An 18,774-nucleotide genomic window follows, 5' to 3' on the forward strand; every position below is an offset into this window, starting at 1 on the left:
TACCAGAGCAATCAGACAAAATTGCTAGTTCTTCGATAAACGTTGAATACATAAAACCATATGATATATACCCATCGTTCGCCGAAGAGTTATTAGAAGGAATACCTCGAAACATGTACCGTTCTATATTTACAGAAAAAAGTACTTATTATAATATGGAAGAGTATAAAATGGCACAAGACACCCAAGCACGATTAGCACAAGAGCAATAACAAAGTACGACAGGTATTATTACATTTTAATAGGTCATACATATTATTTTTTTTTAAATTGCCTCCCGACAGTTGAAAACATCTGATGTGTAAAAAAATGTATTAAAGGATCACAAAAGAAACTTAAAATTGTTAAATGACTACATGTTAAGTTTCCAAAAAAAAAAAACTTGCAAGAGGAACTGTACAACAAAAACATTTAGAGCTTTTCTAAAATTGAGCACCGATAGTAAAATCATCTCCTGAAAAAAATCATGTTGTACATAATTTTTAAATTTTTTGAGGTACCTGAAATCAAAAATATTGTATTAGCAATTATTAATTTAAGAAACATTTGTAATTAATTTAATTACTAAAAATGTTATTTAATAATACGCACAGTAAGCTTACACTGTTTATATTTGTTTTAAATTTTGTACAAATATTATTTGATTTATTAATTAAAAAATAATCCATTATTTATATCACCCTCGTTTTAGGGCAAGTAATTAATAATTGTAATATGCCTGTATTTCATGATCATTATTAGTGTTTTATTTTTATGTTCATGACTAATAGAACTTAAGATCGGCAATATGAGCTTAATAATAATCGTTCGAACATATCTTTGATTGTTAAAATCATTAATCAGTATTTGAGCTAATAAAATGTAAATCGATTAAATTTACATGTAAGTTAATTTTAACGATTCACTTATTTTAAATGCACATTCTTTTATTTTTCGTTTTATAACCAAAATACTCTTCGACTCCAAACTGTGTATTAGTGTTAAGCAAAAACGTTGTCTAGATAAAGAGTTTATGGAACGAATAAAAGATAATACAATGTTTTTACAAAACCGATAGTTTTAAATGGTAAAATGTGTATAATGTTTGTGGTTTTTTTTAACGTACATTTATTGATCAATGCAAATATCATAATATAAATTAATTAATTGTATTAAGTATTATCAATTTTTATCTTTATAAAATAAATTTGCATTCTCCTTATTTTGATTACAGTTACTCCAATATTCCTAACATAAATACATTTCAAATGTAGGCACTTTATAAATAATTATGTGTTAAATCTGATGATTATAAAATATATGAAATGGGTTTATCAGAAATGATGATAGAATAATTAGGATTTTTTACTTAACGCAAAAAATATTAAGACTACTCGCGTGAAAATTGATCGGTTTGAAAAAAATAATAAATTCTATCTTGCTTACAAATTTTATAAACGCCATACGACACTATCTGATTTTAATAGATGTATACCTACAAAAAGGCATAACGTTCAAAAGTCTTAAGTTAAAAAAAATCAACAGCGCCTGTTGCCAAAAGACGGTCTTGTCATTACAACGATTTATCAAATTTTTTTTTTTTTCGATTTATCAAACTTCTAAATAACATGGAACTTTTCTGTAAACTATATAGGGTGTCGTTAGGAATTAAAATCTACTTATAATAAAAATTCAAATTCGGCGTATGCAAGAAACTCGCTTAGGGTGAATTGAGGTCGGAAATTCCAAAGGGGCAGAGGCCGCCTTTTAGTCTAAGTACAATCTAAGTTGTAATACATAATCAGAAAAATATTGCACAAGTGTATTGTTCATGATAATAATTAAACTAAAAAAATATGAAGGTTACTTATGTGCGAATTTATCGTTTTTGGAACTTTACATAAGATTTTAAACTAAAATCAAAAAATCTACTACAATCTATGCACAGAAAGAGTAGGTATTTGAAAAATGTATGATACCCAGTTTTCAAAATGATTATTGTCGTTTTACTCGTTTCCAACGGTTAAATTTAGAAAGAGTTGTTTTCCATAGAAAATGCACATGTCAAAGTGGATTTTTTTTTTCGGTTACTGTAAACAACTCCAAGTAAGTGTTTAAACCGAATTTTAAAAGTACAAAACAAAACAAAAAAACAAGTGCCATCCATGGTGCTTTAATAATAGTTCACACCTAACTTTGCTGACTTCCTATGTGCTGATTTATACTGCACTTGGTTTACACTGCGTTTTGCTTTTAAAAATCTTACCCCTTTAGTATACATATTTAAACGTGAAATTATTAAAATATAGGTATTTTTAAGTTTATACGAATTTTAATATTGCGGTTTTTAAAATTATGTTTTTTAAAAACTTTTTTTTTATGAATGTTACTGTAATTTTTATGTACAGTCAGGTTTCTGAGCAGTCAAAATTTAAATATTACATAATATTTTCCAATATAAATAACATAATTATCATTAGGTAACAAATCAACGTACGATGATTAACGTATAAGATGATTTGTCTGATCTCTTCATCGTCGTTAACTGTTGGCAAGTTTGGATCGATGCACTTAACACAGCTAACCTTAGAAATAGGAATTCACATTCAACTTGCAAGAGATGGTTTCTTGAGTTTTGCCCATTATCGTCTGTTTTGGACAAATCTTCAATTTCAACGTGGCAGATATATTAAAGTGTAATTGAGTTTTAGTGAATAACGGGTATATGTAATAGGTATACACCTATTTAGATATAATAGAACTGCAACACCAAGCTTACAATTTTCGGGAGACCCTGCTTTATTAATATTTTTCACTAGAAGTCTGTATCATTAACCTCTTTATTGTAATTATAACATTTTACTTAAATTAAAATGTATACCTAATACTATTAACACAAATCGAGTCATTAACATAAGACAAACAAACTAAATTTAAATTACACTGAAATAATGTGCACCGGGTAGAACGATTTACGAGTCTTTCTAAAGAAGAAAAATAATAATAGACAAGTCACTAGTTCATAAAATAAGAGTTTTTTACACTAACATTAACAATAACAGGTATATCTCAAAAACATCTGTGTTTTTAAGAGAACCAAATGAAGAGATAATAAAACGTAATATATTATGTTCTATTATGTTATAGAATACCGATTACTAATTAGACATAGGTACAAATAATATTAAAAACAGTATTACTTATTGCATCAAGATCCATTAATATTTTATTTTATCTAAAATTAGTATTCAAAATAATAAAATGTCATACTCAAAATAATATAGTCCAGAAATTGATGGCGGTGAAGATCAGTAAGATCATAACTTATAAGTGAAAAAATATTTTGCCTTAAAATACCTGTTTTGTTTATTTATATAAGTGGTTGGCGCAACAAGATTGAACATAATATCTCAATTTGATGTTTTGTATTGCATTGGACGACGCTGCGATAGAAAATATCTGAATATTGTTTTCTTATTAAATATAATTAGAACCAGTTTCACAGTAAAAAAATAAAAAATAAAAAACTTTGTAATTATTGAAAAAAGCTAGCCGTTTTTTAAAGAGTAGATTTTTCTAAAAAAAGGTTTACTGGTGTTTTAACGTGTAGACTTCTTAAACAAAAAAAATGTCTGTCATTACGTTAGGTACCTAGACATTTATATTGAACATTTATATAATACACATTTATATGACTAATAAAAAAGCATGGTTGTATTTATAAAGTTATCTCTTATTACGCTTTTATGACCCCTACAAGTATAGTCTATACTGCATAGACGCAAAAAATAAATTTAATATAATATTTTCCTTAGCTTTGAGATCCATTCCAACCTGTACGGGTCTCAGCCGGTCTTTTTTATGTCGACCTAACCGTTTTTTATCGATTCTTCGGTTAACCAACACCTGTATATCAAAATCAAAATACCTAAACTCAAAACGAATATTCCAGCATTGTATATTGTAATTGCTGAGGGACAGCTTTAAGGGCTTATGAACTTGTTTTAGCATTGTATTTGTGTGTAAACTATTGTTATATGTTGTCAGTGACTATTAATAATTATATAAATTGTTGCTGGCCATACTAATTTGAAAGCAAATAAAAAGATTTAAACAAATTGTTTATTTCATATAATATAATATTGTATTTTTCCTATTGTGAAAACTGTCAGTGTATTTTGTAAAACAACTTAGTTAATTATCAAAGGTAGTTATTATTCACCGAAGATTTACACGCAGTTTGGTAAGTATTTGTTGAATTTGTAATAATCTAAAATAATTTATTTTTTATTATACCACGTTAGGGGATTTTACATGAATTTATTATACTAAATATTTATATGGTTATTTGCGTACGATGGATTAGGTTTAATTTTTTTTCGAGAAGTACACATCAATAGATATCTAGGTAGCATCTTCGCCTTGTGCACAGATATTGGAAGCCAAAGATTGATATATTTTGTACATTAGGACTTAGCAGATATAGGGGCTAACCAAATACTCGTGTAACCATAAGGCATTATAAATTTATTGATCGCGACTAATGTAAAATTTTCAAAAATGTACCTGTGCTGTTATAAAGTAGCTACTCAAAAACGTTATTGTTATTATTATTACGGGCTTCTAATAAAACAATACATTTTCATTGAAATCAGATTTTTATTTTAAAACAACCAATACATATTATACAAATAAATGTTTTATCCGAGCATAATATACAAACCTCTTTCGTTGTTATGGTAAATTATTGTCTGTGTTTATTTCTACTAATGTTTGATAATTTTGTTTCAATAATTTATTCTCGTTTAGAATTGTACACTGTTCGTTGCACATTGTTGCATTATTCTTGAAATTTGTTATACGTCAGCGACATGAACAATTACATTGGTAGAATGGCAATCAAAAGGTCGTCAGACAACGACGTTGTCGTCGAACCTCGTCCTACAAAAATTTGGTACAAGTATAGCCGTGTCATACTTTAACTTACATATTATTAAATACTATATATTTTAAATAATTTAAATGTAATTTTTTCAGGAGACCGTCGTCATCATTCACGGCCAACGTGGACACGGCCAACATAGTCATATACCAGGAAGCCGGTGTCGCGGTCGACACCATCGAAGTCAATGGCGATGTGGTCCTTTTCGTCGTGGCCGCAGGAGCAGGTACGGATACCGCGGCCGTTACTGCCGTTACTACCGTCGACGCCGCAGCGGTACCGAGGCGGGCAGTGCGCCGCTTTCTGCGCAGCCGCTATTACCTGCGGCCACGACGAAACCGGTACAATTTTAGACCACGGCCGATGGTAGATTATAGTGTTGAGAATAGTCTACTCGATGACTATTATAGTCAATGATAAATTGATATTATTGTCATTTTTTTTTTTTTTATATAATATATGTCATATATTTTGTTAACGACAATAGAGAAACATATGCGAGACAATGAAATACGGGTGTAATGGGGTTTGAGTTGGCAATCGTCTGGGGGCATTACATTTGTATATTTGTGTGTTTCCTTGTGTTGAAAAACGCAACGGGCGATTGCCAACTTGAACCGTTACACTTGTATTTCGCTGCCCCTTGCATATGTTTCTCTATTGTCGTATAATTTGTACTTATTTGTGATCTTTTTGATTTTTTGCAATTACTTTTGTTGCAACTATTTTTGTTGTGAATATTTTTGTTGTTGAATATGTACATAATTTCTTGTAATTATACAATTGTTTGATAAATGAAACGTCAGCCGTGTTTTTCATTATTTCCTAATGCATAACACAAACAAATTTACAGTGTAATTAAAACCGAAAAAATACTCGAGTATTCGACAAGCGCACTAAAATCTACTGAATGCATATTACTTTGAGCGTTGTGCTTTGCCATAGATAACCTAACCTGACCGGTGTACCATCAGTGTTACAATTATTACAGAATAAAAAAAATTTTATGTATTTTGTTAGCTTTTAATTTACAAAAATATTAAATATGTGAAACCGAAAACGCTCTGCCTAATGAATACGTTCCCTTACAAGTATTCCATAGGTGGACTAAACCAAATTGGTTTGGAAAAATATTTGTTTTTATTGTGATTATAATGGAAATTGCTAATTATAGAGCAACAACACGTCTGGAATCTAAAAGCTTTATTTCAATGTCAAGCCAAACTGATGAGATCGGCCACCGAATTCTACTCGTGTTGTATTTAGTCTGAGACATTTAAACAAAAAATTTGTATTAATGTGGACTAAGCTGTACTGCAGCTGATGAATTTGTCGCATTACAAATAAATAAGATGAAACTCAAAAGTGGGTGATAGCAGTATGAGAAAATTAAAAACAATGAAAAGACAAACTGTTTGATGGCATCACACTTTGTTTGTTCTTTTAATATTCAGTCCATCAGTTATAGACATTATAGTTTTAATTTTCGGGAAGTAAATGTAGGAATTAATTGCTATAAGGTGTAACACAGGCTTTCATCAAGTCCACACGGGTATGAAATCCAATCTACTTGTATATTATCTTATATTAAAGCTAAGACAAATATCTATCTTCCCACCGTTAGTGTGTAGCATTTTGTTTTTTTTCCTATTCACACAAGCTCTTAAAGCTATCAACATTAAATTTCTTTTATTTAATACCGCAAAGATACAAAAACATTTTAGCTATATTAAATTGTCGATTACAATTTACAGCTATCTGTAATACGGCGATTTGTATAGGCAATTTTGGTACGTTCATATAATTAGGTGTTTTGCTGAATTATTGTTTACACGTTTTAAATTATAATGTTAAGGCATTGATTCTAAAATCAATGTTATAAGCTAATATATATTTTTTCCAATTTAAAGTAACAACTAATAATCCCATATAGTTGTCAACCCTTTTTGGTCTTTGCTAAACTTTGGCGAACCTACCATTTTTAGCAGTTTAATTATAATAATAACCGTAATTTAAATGTGTGTGTATACATATAAATCTTAACTGCGAATCAGCTTAGTGCAAAATCTCACAGCCAAAACCTCTTATTTAATCTAATTTGTTGGAGATTTTTACATAGATTTTCAGTTGATTAGTTTTACAACATATTAGAACAAATATTTTACATCTCATGCTAATTTTTTTTCTATTTAAATCGTAAGCTGTAAATAATTATATGTACTAATTTTATTTCTAAGTAAACATGATATTACACGTTAATAGGCAATTTTCAATTTATGGTAAGTATATATTTTTTTCCCAAGTCGACTAAGAGATAATATTAGAGCGGTGTATTTAGCCACACGCCGGCGGACATACCGGAATAATAGTTTCTGTGAACAAAAAAAATGAATACATAATATTAATATATCTGAAAAAAACGAGTGTTTTTCTTACAATTATTTTACAGATTTTCTTTTGGCATTAAAAATGTAATTTGAATTCTTATAATTGTCAATAAACGAGTGTAGAATAATAGTGTGATAAAAAAAAAATACTAATTCATCGAGGAAATGGGAAAATATAATATCTTAAAAGTTAAAATGTTTTGATTATTTTTTTTAAATATTTGACAAGACCTAACACACATACCGTATAGATGGACGACCGCTTCGGTAGTCCCCAAAACGTTGGAAGCTTTGCAGATGTAATCTCCGTATTGTCGTTTTTCAATGGTAATCACACGAATGGTCGTGTCGGTATAATCGTCGGACGAGGCGAAATGAGATATCCTTGAAAAAAATATAAATATATATATACATATATACTTGTAATTGGCCAAACTGTTAACCGTAGGTATACAACCGCGTTGACAAGACTGGACCGGGGTGTCTAACCACTGTTTTGTTTTTCTACTAGCCCTTTGACCCAATAGATTATTATTTTTGATCCGACACGCGGCGGACACTCCGGTAAATGGTTTTTGTAATTTTCAAAATTTTCTACTTACCTGTAATGTTGGTTGTTCAAAAGTTGTACGCCGTTGTTCACCCACGAAATGGCTGGTGGCGGATAAGCTTCGACGTGGCACTCCAAGTCCATGTCGCTCTGGAGAGCTTGGCCTAGACGTGGTTTAGGGACACTAATGACGGGAGCAAACTGCACTTCCACGGCTATATTGCGACGGGCACCTCGTCCAACACCGTTTTCGGCGATACAATAGTACGTTCCACGGTCTTCTTTGGTTACACGAGGGATGTGCAGAATATTTCCCCTGAACAATTTTATTAAAATCATCATAAAATAACTAAACGTGAAATATAATGTATTCGAGTACCTAATTAATTAACACATTTTTTATTTGAATTGTTTTTTTTTACTTCTTACAAAGAACACCGAGTTTACACGTTGTATTTTATACTTATTTCAATTTTGATTATCATTTTTTACTATCTATTTAATTTAATGTTATGAATTTGATTATTACCATTATTAACAAAAAATAGCTATGTATAAAATTATTGAGAGGTAAACTGTGTCATCTGTAGTGAGCAGTACTTAAGCTATATATTTTTTAATTAATAAAGTTGTATATTTATATATATATATACGTCTACGCGTCCAACGAACCAATAGCGTTTTGATCACTAATTATGTTTTATTTTTAGCCAAAAAGCTCTGAGCTGTGAATTTTTAATAAATACCTACAAACACAAATTATTGCCTGCACATCTCATTTCTGAGCTGATTAAATGTAGGTTAGCTTGTTATTTTCGCTCCATCTTGATAGATACGAAGAAATATGCTCAAATCGGTTTGAGCACATATTATTAAGGATCTTTGTTTAAATTGCCAATACAATTTTGTAATGCTAGGTGATTTAAATTATGTACACATAGGACCGTGATAACAGGTATCGTGTAATAAATGTTGTAGTTACTACTTAGTGAATAAATAGTATCGTTAACTAAAAATTTAGCCGAGTCGATTTCAATTAAGGTAAATGATAATTGAACCCTTTGTTAGGTGCCTAGAGCCAACTAGGGACATTGAATTTCCCGAGAATCCACCGGATCCCGTCAATGCTTAGCACGGGGTCATTCGCCGTATACTATTTTATTAATTACAGTCTTCCCCCAAGACGTTCATAGTGTTTTTTTATTGATGTCTAATTTCGTGTATTGCCCTTTACCTGTAAATCGATCGGCCGGTCGATAGGATACCGTTGTTGACTCTTCGCCAAGACACTCTGGGCACAGGAAAACCGCCGGCATAACATTCCAGTTTGACGGCTTGCCCTTCGTTGACGATTAACGACCTGGTGGAGTTGTCGGATATGACGGGAGGACGGCGGATTTCCAGTTCCACTTCGGCGGTTATTTTACTACTGAGACCCATCAATATTTGACACTCGTATATGCCGGCGTCCGTCTCTTGTATTTGTTTTATCTATACACACACACACACACGTTAAAGCAATTGATTACAATAATATTATATCATAAGTACTGCTCACTACAACTACGGCTTGAGTTGCCCGGACGGCACAGTTTACCTCTCAAAATAATTTTATACATAGGTAGCTATTTTTGTTGACAATGGTAATAACAACATTGAATTTAATTAAACACAGTTAGTAAAAAAAAAAAAACTAACTATCGAGTATCCACACTATACAAGCGGATACATAGACACATTTATATGTCTTTATATTCAAGTATAAGACTCTGAAACTTGTGGGTACTTTTCTTACTTCTAATCCCTAATCTCATACCTCTTATCTTATGTCACGTATCTCTAATATCTTATCTTTTATCTCTAATCCATATCTTATCTCTTTTCTCTAATCCATTATCTCTAATATTTTTCTCTAATCTAGTATATCTGATATCTTATGTCTAATCTATGATATCAAATCCATTATCTCTAATCTAGTGTCCCTAGTATCCTATATCTAATACATTATCTCTATTTTATCTCTAATTGTTTATCCTTATCTTATCTCTCCCCCTCCTTCCTCCATTACCGCTGAATGTGACGTCAGAGTGTGACACCCAGCGTTACGTTTCGGACAAATTTTTACAATGGCCCCCAGCGATAAAACATATACATGTTAAAATAGGTAATTAATATATTGTGTATAAATTGCCAATTATTTTATCAATAGTTTACATACACCGTACAGCGGTTACTGGTTGGACTTACCTGAAGGGTGAAACTATCGCCTTTTTGCAGCAGTTCGAATCTGGTGTCCTTGAGGACCAGAGTACCGCCCAAGGATATGGTGACGGGCTCTATGCTGTGTTCGCTGTTGATCTTTGTCCAAATAACCGGAAACTCTTGAGAGTACAGTACCGTACAAGTCAACTCCACAGTTCCCCCGACGTCTTTGATGGGTTTCTGTGTTATGTGAGTAATGGTCGGTGTCCTCTGACCCAAGACTACAATATGAATATTTCAAAAAGAAAAACTGTTCTTAAAAAATTGTTTTCACCGAAAACAGTAGATAGGTATGATTTTATACCGCGCATTATGCATCAAAGATTAAAAGGAAAAACTACACACTCTGGTTGAAATACTAAGAAGTTAAGATTAAGTACGGAGTTCGACATTTTTTGAGTACTATAAATACACAATACACGTCATATATTTGTATACTTAATACCGGAATTAGGGTGGGGGTGCACAAAGAAAGAAACAAGTGTTTTATTAGTTAGACCTCTGTACATATATTTACTTGGTATTGGGAATGGGACATTATTTGAATAATCATTTTTCAACTAGACGAAGCGGTGGACAAATTATTTTATTTTGTTTTATCATTTATTATTATCCGATTAATTATATATGACACAATTAATTCTATTATTAGGATTTGTTAACATAATATTTGTTTAAATGGTTAAATAGAAAAAAATAGATCCAATTTTTTAACTATCTAAAATAAAACAAAGAATTTAAGATAAAAAAAAAATGTTAGAAACCGTTTTTATATATTTTTTAAATGTATTAATACATTTGAAATTATCTGATAGATTATCACATTATCCAACAAATTATCCACCATTAATTATCTTATTTAAACGTGTAGTACAACTCTGTCTTGTGCTTTTACAGAATGCCTATAAGGTCTTTCTGATAGCATATGACAGTCGTTAAGGATCTGTGCCAACTCATAAATACCTACCCATGTAAAGAATTATTTGTATTTTACAAGTCTTTTATAGATGCACCTAACCTAACCTATTGTTGAAATCATATATTTTGCAATAATTTGATTGGCGCAATTTAATAATGTTTTCTGAAAACTACATCATGTCACAGCTAAAACCAATAAAGTATCGTTAATTTATTTATTTAATCAAACCGAGATGAGATAGTTGTAATAGTTTCTCAAGTCACTTGAATAATATTGTATTCAACGTAGGTAAAGCTTATATTACAATATAATATATAGATAACTGATGTAGTAAACATTGTAATGTGATATTATTTCATAGTGTACTTACCCAATAAAAAATCGACCACCGCGTAGAAAAAAAAACACTTTTCATGTTAACACACATTTTTTTGCTATCGCAGTAACAACCTTCACGTTAGCGAGCATCAGAACACAATGAAGGCTGTTCGTAAAGGAATAAGGATCCAAGATTAAAGATTAAGCGCAGGTAACTACTTGGGTTTTGTTACTCAAAAGACAGCCTTTTGTACTTATGGAAGGGACAGACAAGGTATTGAAATCCGAGAACCGCGCAACAAGTGGCTGTACCGAAGAATGTGAGCTGCTGTTAAAAAAAAAAAAATGACAAAAATCATAAGTATTCTTGTAAATATGTTTGAAATCTGTAACATATTGAGTTGATATTTTATAATTATAAACCAGAGAAATGAAAACCTTGTGTTTATATTAATAATATTAATAACAATTAACAATTCATGTTTAAATGTTGTGCATAGGTATTTAGATTTTTACTATAATCTTTAAATAAAATAGTGCTATAACAGTATTTTGAGTACAGTTTCATTGCTGACATTGCAAGTTAGTATATGTATATTGGGTATTCCTGCGACGGATCTTATGATGGCAGCGTTAATCTTTAAAAGTTAAAAAGCATTTAAGCTGGCGATGATGATGATAATGTAGATATTTTATGTTGGGTTAAAGTGTTAAATTAATTAATTAAATTGATAACATCGATGGATACCAATTATGGAGTTTTGTTTTTTTTTAAATAAAATTATAATATGTACTAACCCAACAATCAGCATGCTATATTATCATGTATATTATAAATATTATTACACTACACTAGGGCGACATAATTACCTAAAAAAGAGCGCTTGCAATTCCCAATGCCAAAAACCATTTGAAGTCCCTTTACAGGTAAACGCGCAATGCTTTTGATTTCACTGGGGGATTTTTTTTTAACGGTCTTAGACCTGAACATACATGGTAGGTATATAACATAATTTACTCTCTCTTTGCGAAGTAGGTACGAAAAATAGTACAATATTATATAGTTAAAAATGATTGAAAATAGACATAAGTATTCAATATTATCATAGTACAGTAATAAAAGTATTGACCCCCCCCCTCCTAGCTACTCTAACACGACCATCTTGTTTGCCTCGCTCCTTACTAATGGGTTTGACCAGCCAACATCTCTTTTTAGCAGTTAACAGAGCAGTTTAATATAGATAGTTAACAAAAATTTGTATAAAGGGTGATTCATCTGAAAATAAGATACTAATTTTCTCAGAAAACATAAATATTTTTAAAAAAAATTTTCCTATACTTGTGGGCACATTTTACTTTGTATATTTTTACTTTATACATTATATTTTACTATATTCTTAAGCATGTTGAACATTTTTTTCACCGTGTATGCATAATAAGTTCTGTAACAACAACGAAAAGCGCTAATCAAGTATTACAGTAATTTTAGTAACTTTCAGATATCAACAATAATACTTTATACATTAAATATGAAAAAAAAACCAGCTTAACCTTTTCAACCCTTTAATAATATTTTTTCTTTTAAAGGAGGAATAGTTTTGTTTTTCTTTTTGTTTATAACAAGTTATTATACTTCGTACAGGCAATTATTTCATTTTATAGTGTTCGATTAATCCTCTTTTACTTAGTTTAACCTTAAGTTTAAATACCTTAGTAAGAAAGAAAATACTCTCCTCGGACACGGTTAAAAGAATATGTGTTTATTTACTTATTACAATACATACGACAACGGATATTTTTAAAGTAATTATTATAACTTTAGTAACAATCGTATGTAGCATTATTATGTATTAGTATCAGATGTATTAAATAAAAATCCATCGTTTCTTGTAGGTAGGCAAATCCCGATTTGAAAGCCCACCTTTACTTAAAAAATGCACATAAATAGTACCTACCTAGCTATTAAGTTTAACCAATGATTAAATGAATACAATTTATTTTAATGGTTTGTAAATAATTGATCGAATACGAATATTGTTCACAGCTGGAACTTTTCCATTACATTTATTTAGATCATGGGTAAACAATATCTACATCTATAGTAGATTATACATACTATTATAATATTTATCATTCATTAAATTCAATAGCACCGTATTTAAACAATGCTAGTACAGTAGTATCGCAGATTAAATGAAACGTTTTATTAAACGAAATGTTTCTTTTTACACTTAATCTGAGCTGGTACCTTACATTGAACCACGATTATAGATTATCAGCTATAATCGTGCATTGAACTACATTGCCTGTTATTCGAGAAACTAGGTTTCACCTGTTATCAGCTACGTGTAATACTATGGTATCGGTGATAACGAACAATGTGATACCACAGCCCTAGCTGCCTATATGGCGTATACCGCAGCTAGCGGCTATCGGTTTGTTTGTGTTTAAACTAAACCGTGTTGCGATATTTATAAGTTATGATAGTAGAAAGTAGTGTAATGTGTTGTTAGTATTATTGTAATTTGTAGAAAACATTTAAATTATATTATAATATATTTTACCAAATACCAAATTTTAATTTTATCTAAACTCAATGTCGTAATAGAATATCAGCAAAAATGGTTGCGAATTACACAAATGATAACGGTAAGCGCTAAATTTATTATTTAAACATTTTTAAAAACAAATAATATTAATTCATATATATAAATAGATGCCAGTGACTCTGAATCTGTGTCGAGTTCATCATCTGCAATTAGCAGCAACCAGTCTTCTAGATCTGCGTCGCCTGCACCGCGAGCTCATACTCCGTCAGGATCGGAACCACCGTCGCCTGGATCGAGATCTCGTTCTAGAAGTCATTCGGGATCAGCGTCTCCTCCTAGAAGTCCGTCTAAATCCCCCTTGGCATCTCGTTCACAATCACCGGTTAGCAGAGCTTCTAGTATTGCTTCGCCTGTGTCTGCCACGTCAGGTCGTTCACCATCGCCGGCAGCCTCTGTAACGTCAGTTCAGTCTGCGGCAAGTAACAAAAGTGATACATCTCATGCCAGCCATTCGACTAATCGCAGTCGTGCGTCCTCGACCAAAAGCAATAAGTCTAAATATAGTTCTGCCAGCCAAAAGAGTGTCGCTTCTAAAAAATCACATTCGCCATCCCCAGAAGTGCAAAAAACCCTACGAGAAGACTCCGATAGTGATGGATCCATGATAGGTAGAAAAAAACGTAAGCCAGTAAGGAAAAGTTCCAGCGTTTCAGGTGATGAATCATCTGGTAAAGAAGACAAAGCAAAACATAGTGGTTCTGATGTTGCTTCAGTGCAATGTAAGTTTATTCCTTTTTTCATTTTTTTCCCCTTGATTCTAAATACTTACTTAATTTTTCACTGTAGCACCAAAGGAAAATGACCTGTTTGGAGATGCAGACGATATTAGTTCTGACGAAGAGCAACCAAAAACACCTAAGCCGGTAAGTGATGATGACGATGATAATGATCATGAAAGAGATCGTGAAAAGAGTGATGATGATGAAAGAAGGAGTGATGAGGAAGAAAACGATAAAGCTGACGATGAAAAAGATAAAGAAGCCGAAGAACCCATACCAGAAAGACGGATAGCTGTTGAAATACCAAAAATATCTGTAGATCTTGGTAACGATTTACATTTCGTAAAGTTACCTAATTTTTTATCAGTCGAAACTAGACCATATGACAGAGACACGTACGAAGACGAAATCGATGAAGAAGAAACGTTAGACGAAGAAGGACGAGCCAGGTTAATATATTTTCACTTCTTACTAATTTAAATATATATATATATATATATATCTGTATGTGTTTATATTTTTTATTTCAGGGTAAAGCTAAAAGTTGAAAACACTATAAGATGGCGAGAAGTTTTCGATAAAGATGGTAACGTAGTTAAAGAAAGCAATGCACGAGTTATTAAATGGTCCGATGGTAGTATGTCGTTACATTTGGGGTCAGAAATCTTTGACGTCTACAAACAGCCACTTGTGGTAACTATTTTATTTAATTAATTATGTGTAAAAATTATGATATTTGTAAACTTCAGCAGTTAACTTTTTTTTTCAATTCAATTTTTAACTAAACATATATTAATTGGATGATATCATACTCAATAAAACATGGCGAGGCCTCATAGGAGAGAATGATATTATGTCTATTCACTGTATTTTAAAATTAACATACCAAATAATGTTATACATATTATAAGTACAATATTTGTTTATTGTGTCAATGACTAAAAAGTCACACTTTGCCACTTCTTTTAAATTAGTTTATTATAATTTAGTCTTAATTTTTTTGTTTTAACGTTTTTAAATTTGTATTGTTGTGTTACAGGGCGACCACAATCATTTATTCATTCGTCAAGGTACGGGTTTACAGGGTCAAGCAGTGTTCCGAACTAAACTCTCGTTCCGACCTCATTCGACAGAGTCTTTCACTCACCGTAAAATAACATTGTCGCTAGCTGATAGGTCACAAAAGACGTCCGGCATTAAAGTATTATCTCAGGTCGGCGCCGACCCAGACGCTAACAGATACGAAAAAATAAAAGTAAGTAAAAATGTATTGATACAAACTGTTTAAAACAGTTTGTATTCTTTCCTAACATTAACCATATAAAAATAAATTAATATATATTTTTTAAAAATTTCTATCATAGAGAGAAGAAGAAAAATTGCGTCAATCAATGCGTAAAGAAACTAAAGTCAAAAGAGCCAGAGAACGAGGGGCCAACAGTAATCTTAGTTCGTCTTACTTGGAACCAGAAAGAGAAGATGGATCTGATGATGAAAATGCCATATCTTTGTCTGCTATTAAAAACAAATTCAACAAAAAAGCAGCAAATACGTCAAAGAGTAAGTGTATAATTGTTTTCATTTAAAAATAAACTTGCCAATACTAAAACAATTAATGTTATTATTGTTGACAATACACTATTGTTCTTAATAGAAAAAAATTGAAAAGATTTTTGTATTTAAGATAATACAATTATATTGTACATTTTCAGTTAACAAGAGTAACATCTATTCATCTGAAGACGATAGCTCAGACATGGACACTAAGAAAAAAAGACAATCCAGAGTGATGTCCGATTCTGAAGAAGATTAAAACAACGTGTTATTACATCGGTTTTGTAATTATTATTATTATTATTTTTTTTTTTTTTTTAAGTATTGAACAAATTGTATGTAAAATGAAAACTTTCATAAAATCGATCGTGTTGTTGCTATTTTATTAGGTAAACTAAAATCCAGAAAATTAATGGCTTAATTATTAAAAACAACGCCATATACACAAAATGACTTTTTTACGGGAGAGTAGTTTCAAGATTTTTCTTTAGGTTTGTTTACAGTACATTATTAATTTTTTTAAAAACTCATATTTTGTGTGCTTGTAACATGGATTGACAAACAAAAAAAACACTTTTCACAAAGAGCAAAATAATAATAACTTTTTTATATTAATGGATAGTTTTTTTATATTTTTATCAAGAGTTTTTTGAAGAATCAGGCAATCAGACTATGTTAACATTAGAAGTAATGATAAAATACTTTTTTCCTTTTTGGTTAAATCAACAATTTTAATAAATACACTTATTTGAAACGGGATTTGTACACAAATACATTTCCATAGAAACTTTCCAATAAACACTTGAGTGTCCTACAGATTTTTTAATTATAACTCTTATTTAGTTCAACATAATTATAATAGCATGATGGTGATGACTTATTTGGGTTGGCACATTTAAGCATACGAATAGTACACTTAATTGTTGGATGTGTTAAAATTTTTCCAGTTTTAGAAAGTACTAAACAATACTTACTAACGTTTAGTTAGATAATAGTTGAAGTAAATATTGTTCCCAATAAAGTTTTTTCCATGATAAAGAGCATCATTAAAAAAGTTAACAAGAAATCAAGAAACTTCAAAACTGTATAAAATAATTTGCTTTTGACCTATAAACGTTATTAATAATACTCATTTGCTTTTACGGTGTTATTATCTACAGAGATTTATACTGTTAAAAAAAAAAAAATTATATCTGTTTATAAAATGGCAATGATTGACTTTTGATTTCAAGTTAAATTCAATTGTTAAGGTTGAAATTAGTTAAATTAATTAATTTCAGTTCGTTTGAGGGGAAAAAACTAATTTTACCTCATTTTTCTTATTTTTTTCATTGATTTTTGTGTAGGTAACTGTAATATTTTTCTACAATCATTAAATCAGCCCAAAAACTATAAAATCATGTACTTACAAGTATGTAAATGATTACAAAAACAATTAAGTCAAGTTAAAAGGTTTTGAGTTACAATAATTTACAATAAAAGCACTGTTTTGCTTTTCAGAGTTTTTTTAGCTAATTTTTTGGTTGTTTGTGCCTAACCAAAAAAAAAAAGAAATGTATTGCGCCTAATAGAAGTCTTTCTCTATAAAAAAAAAAAAACATATATATATAATATATTAAAACTGGACCACTATGAGAGTTAAGAGCACTGTCTCATAGTCATTACTCGCCCCATTAAAAATCACACATAAGTCATAACATCGGTTTGACAAGTATAATAGTACAGTGTACGGATTTTGAGAGATGATGATTTAATAATTATATACCAAGAACCCCCAAAAAAAAAATCTCTGCTAGGTACTTTTGTTGTCACAGGTCCGGGGACACCTGTCACCTAACCTATATGAAATAAAATAATTATGCTACTTGAATGTCATCATTTGTTCACAAAGAACAGGTGAATTATTATTTTGACATTATTGAAAAAAAAACAAAATTTTGCTAAACGGTGTTTTACGAAAAATGCACTCTGTTTTTTACACAGTAAAGTTGTCGAGTCATATATTCGCTTGAAACGATTATATTATTTTAACCTACTTCTGTGAAAAGACTGAAATAAAAAAACCATTAAAATCCACATCCTATTTCCTCGTCCCCGAAATAACTTTGTTACTAACCTAATATATGGTAAAAGTAACAAATGGAAAGCAACGATGAAAACAAAAGCAATAATATAAACCAATCAATAGGCGCGTGTTAAAAAGAAAAATGGTTACAGACATTTTGTGGTAATTTTTGCATTCTTAAAAAACTGTCCACTCAAATGCAGTTCCTGCTAAGCGGTTAGCATAGGTATAGTGCTTAAAAAATACTGACCTATCCAATTATAAAAACTTCAAAATACTACCAAAATAAAAATATGATTATGATAAGCTGCAAATAATATTTTCTAATACATAACACACCAACAGTATAAATAGCCAATAGGTACCTAATATGATATAGAAAGAACCACTTATATGTATATTATATTATTATCTGTAGTCAGTAGCAATAGGTTATGACTTATATAACGCTAGTAGAAAGTCAGTATTAT

At 30.6% G+C, this 18,774-nt stretch overlaps 2 protein-coding genes across 2 annotated transcripts; one reads left to right on the forward strand and one right to left on the reverse strand.

The window, feature by feature from the left end:
• Window positions 1-7,175: 7,175 nt before the first annotated feature.
• On the reverse strand, window positions 7,176-10,431 carry LOC126841969 (lachesin-like). Its single transcript, XM_050578804.1, has 6 exons — window positions 10,425-10,431; window positions 10,106-10,341; window positions 9,093-9,349; window positions 7,911-8,174; window positions 7,553-7,692; window positions 7,176-7,293 (listed from the first exon to the last, which is right to left on the reverse strand). The coding sequence occupies exons 1-6, from the start codon at window positions 10,429-10,431 to the stop codon at window positions 7,256-7,258; spliced, it is 942 nt and encodes a 313-aa protein (XP_050434761.1). The 3' UTR covers window positions 7,176-7,255.
• A 3,390-nt stretch (window positions 10,432-13,821) lies between these two features.
• Window positions 13,822-16,523, forward strand: LOC126842009 (another transcription unit protein). The gene is made up of 7 exons (XM_050578860.1): window positions 13,822-14,006; window positions 14,074-14,685; window positions 14,753-15,134; window positions 15,216-15,378; window positions 15,725-15,940; window positions 16,050-16,245; window positions 16,398-16,523. The coding sequence occupies exons 1-7, from the start codon at window positions 13,979-13,981 to the stop codon at window positions 16,496-16,498; spliced, it is 1,698 nt and encodes a 565-aa protein (XP_050434817.1). The 5' UTR covers window positions 13,822-13,978; the 3' UTR covers window positions 16,499-16,523.
• Window positions 16,524-18,774: the final 2,251 nt, after the last annotated feature.

Source organism: Adelges cooleyi, unplaced genomic scaffold, assembly GCF_023614345.1.
Source record: "Adelges cooleyi isolate 19-005CV unplaced genomic scaffold, UGA_ACOO_1.1 ACOO_flye_CR_arks_rails_tigmint_CR_PRNA_108, whole genome shotgun sequence".
NCBI lineage: Eukaryota > Metazoa > Arthropoda > Insecta > Hemiptera > Adelgidae > Adelges > Adelges cooleyi.

Bases quoted from the DNA above. Each gene is read 5' to 3' on its own strand.
- LOC126841969 (XM_050578804.1), bottom strand. The intron at 9,350-10,105 runs GTAAGTCCAACC...GTGTGTGTATAG, and splicing joins GCGATAGTTTCACCCTTCAG to ATAAAACAAATACAAGAGAC. The intron at 7,693-7,910 runs GTAAGTAGAAAA...ATTTTTTTCAAG, and splicing joins TTGAACAACCAACATTACAG to GATATCTCATTTCGCCTCGT.
- LOC126842009 (XM_050578860.1), top strand. From the start codon at position 13,979: ATGGTTGCGAATTACACAAATGATAACG. The intron at 15,941-16,049 runs GTAAGTAAAAAT...TTTCTATCATAG, and splicing joins ACAGATACGAAAAAATAAAA to AGAGAAGAAGAAAAATTGCG. The intron at 16,246-16,397 runs GTAAGTGTATAA...GTACATTTTCAG, and splicing joins AGCAGCAAATACGTCAAAGA to TTAACAAGAGTAACATCTAT.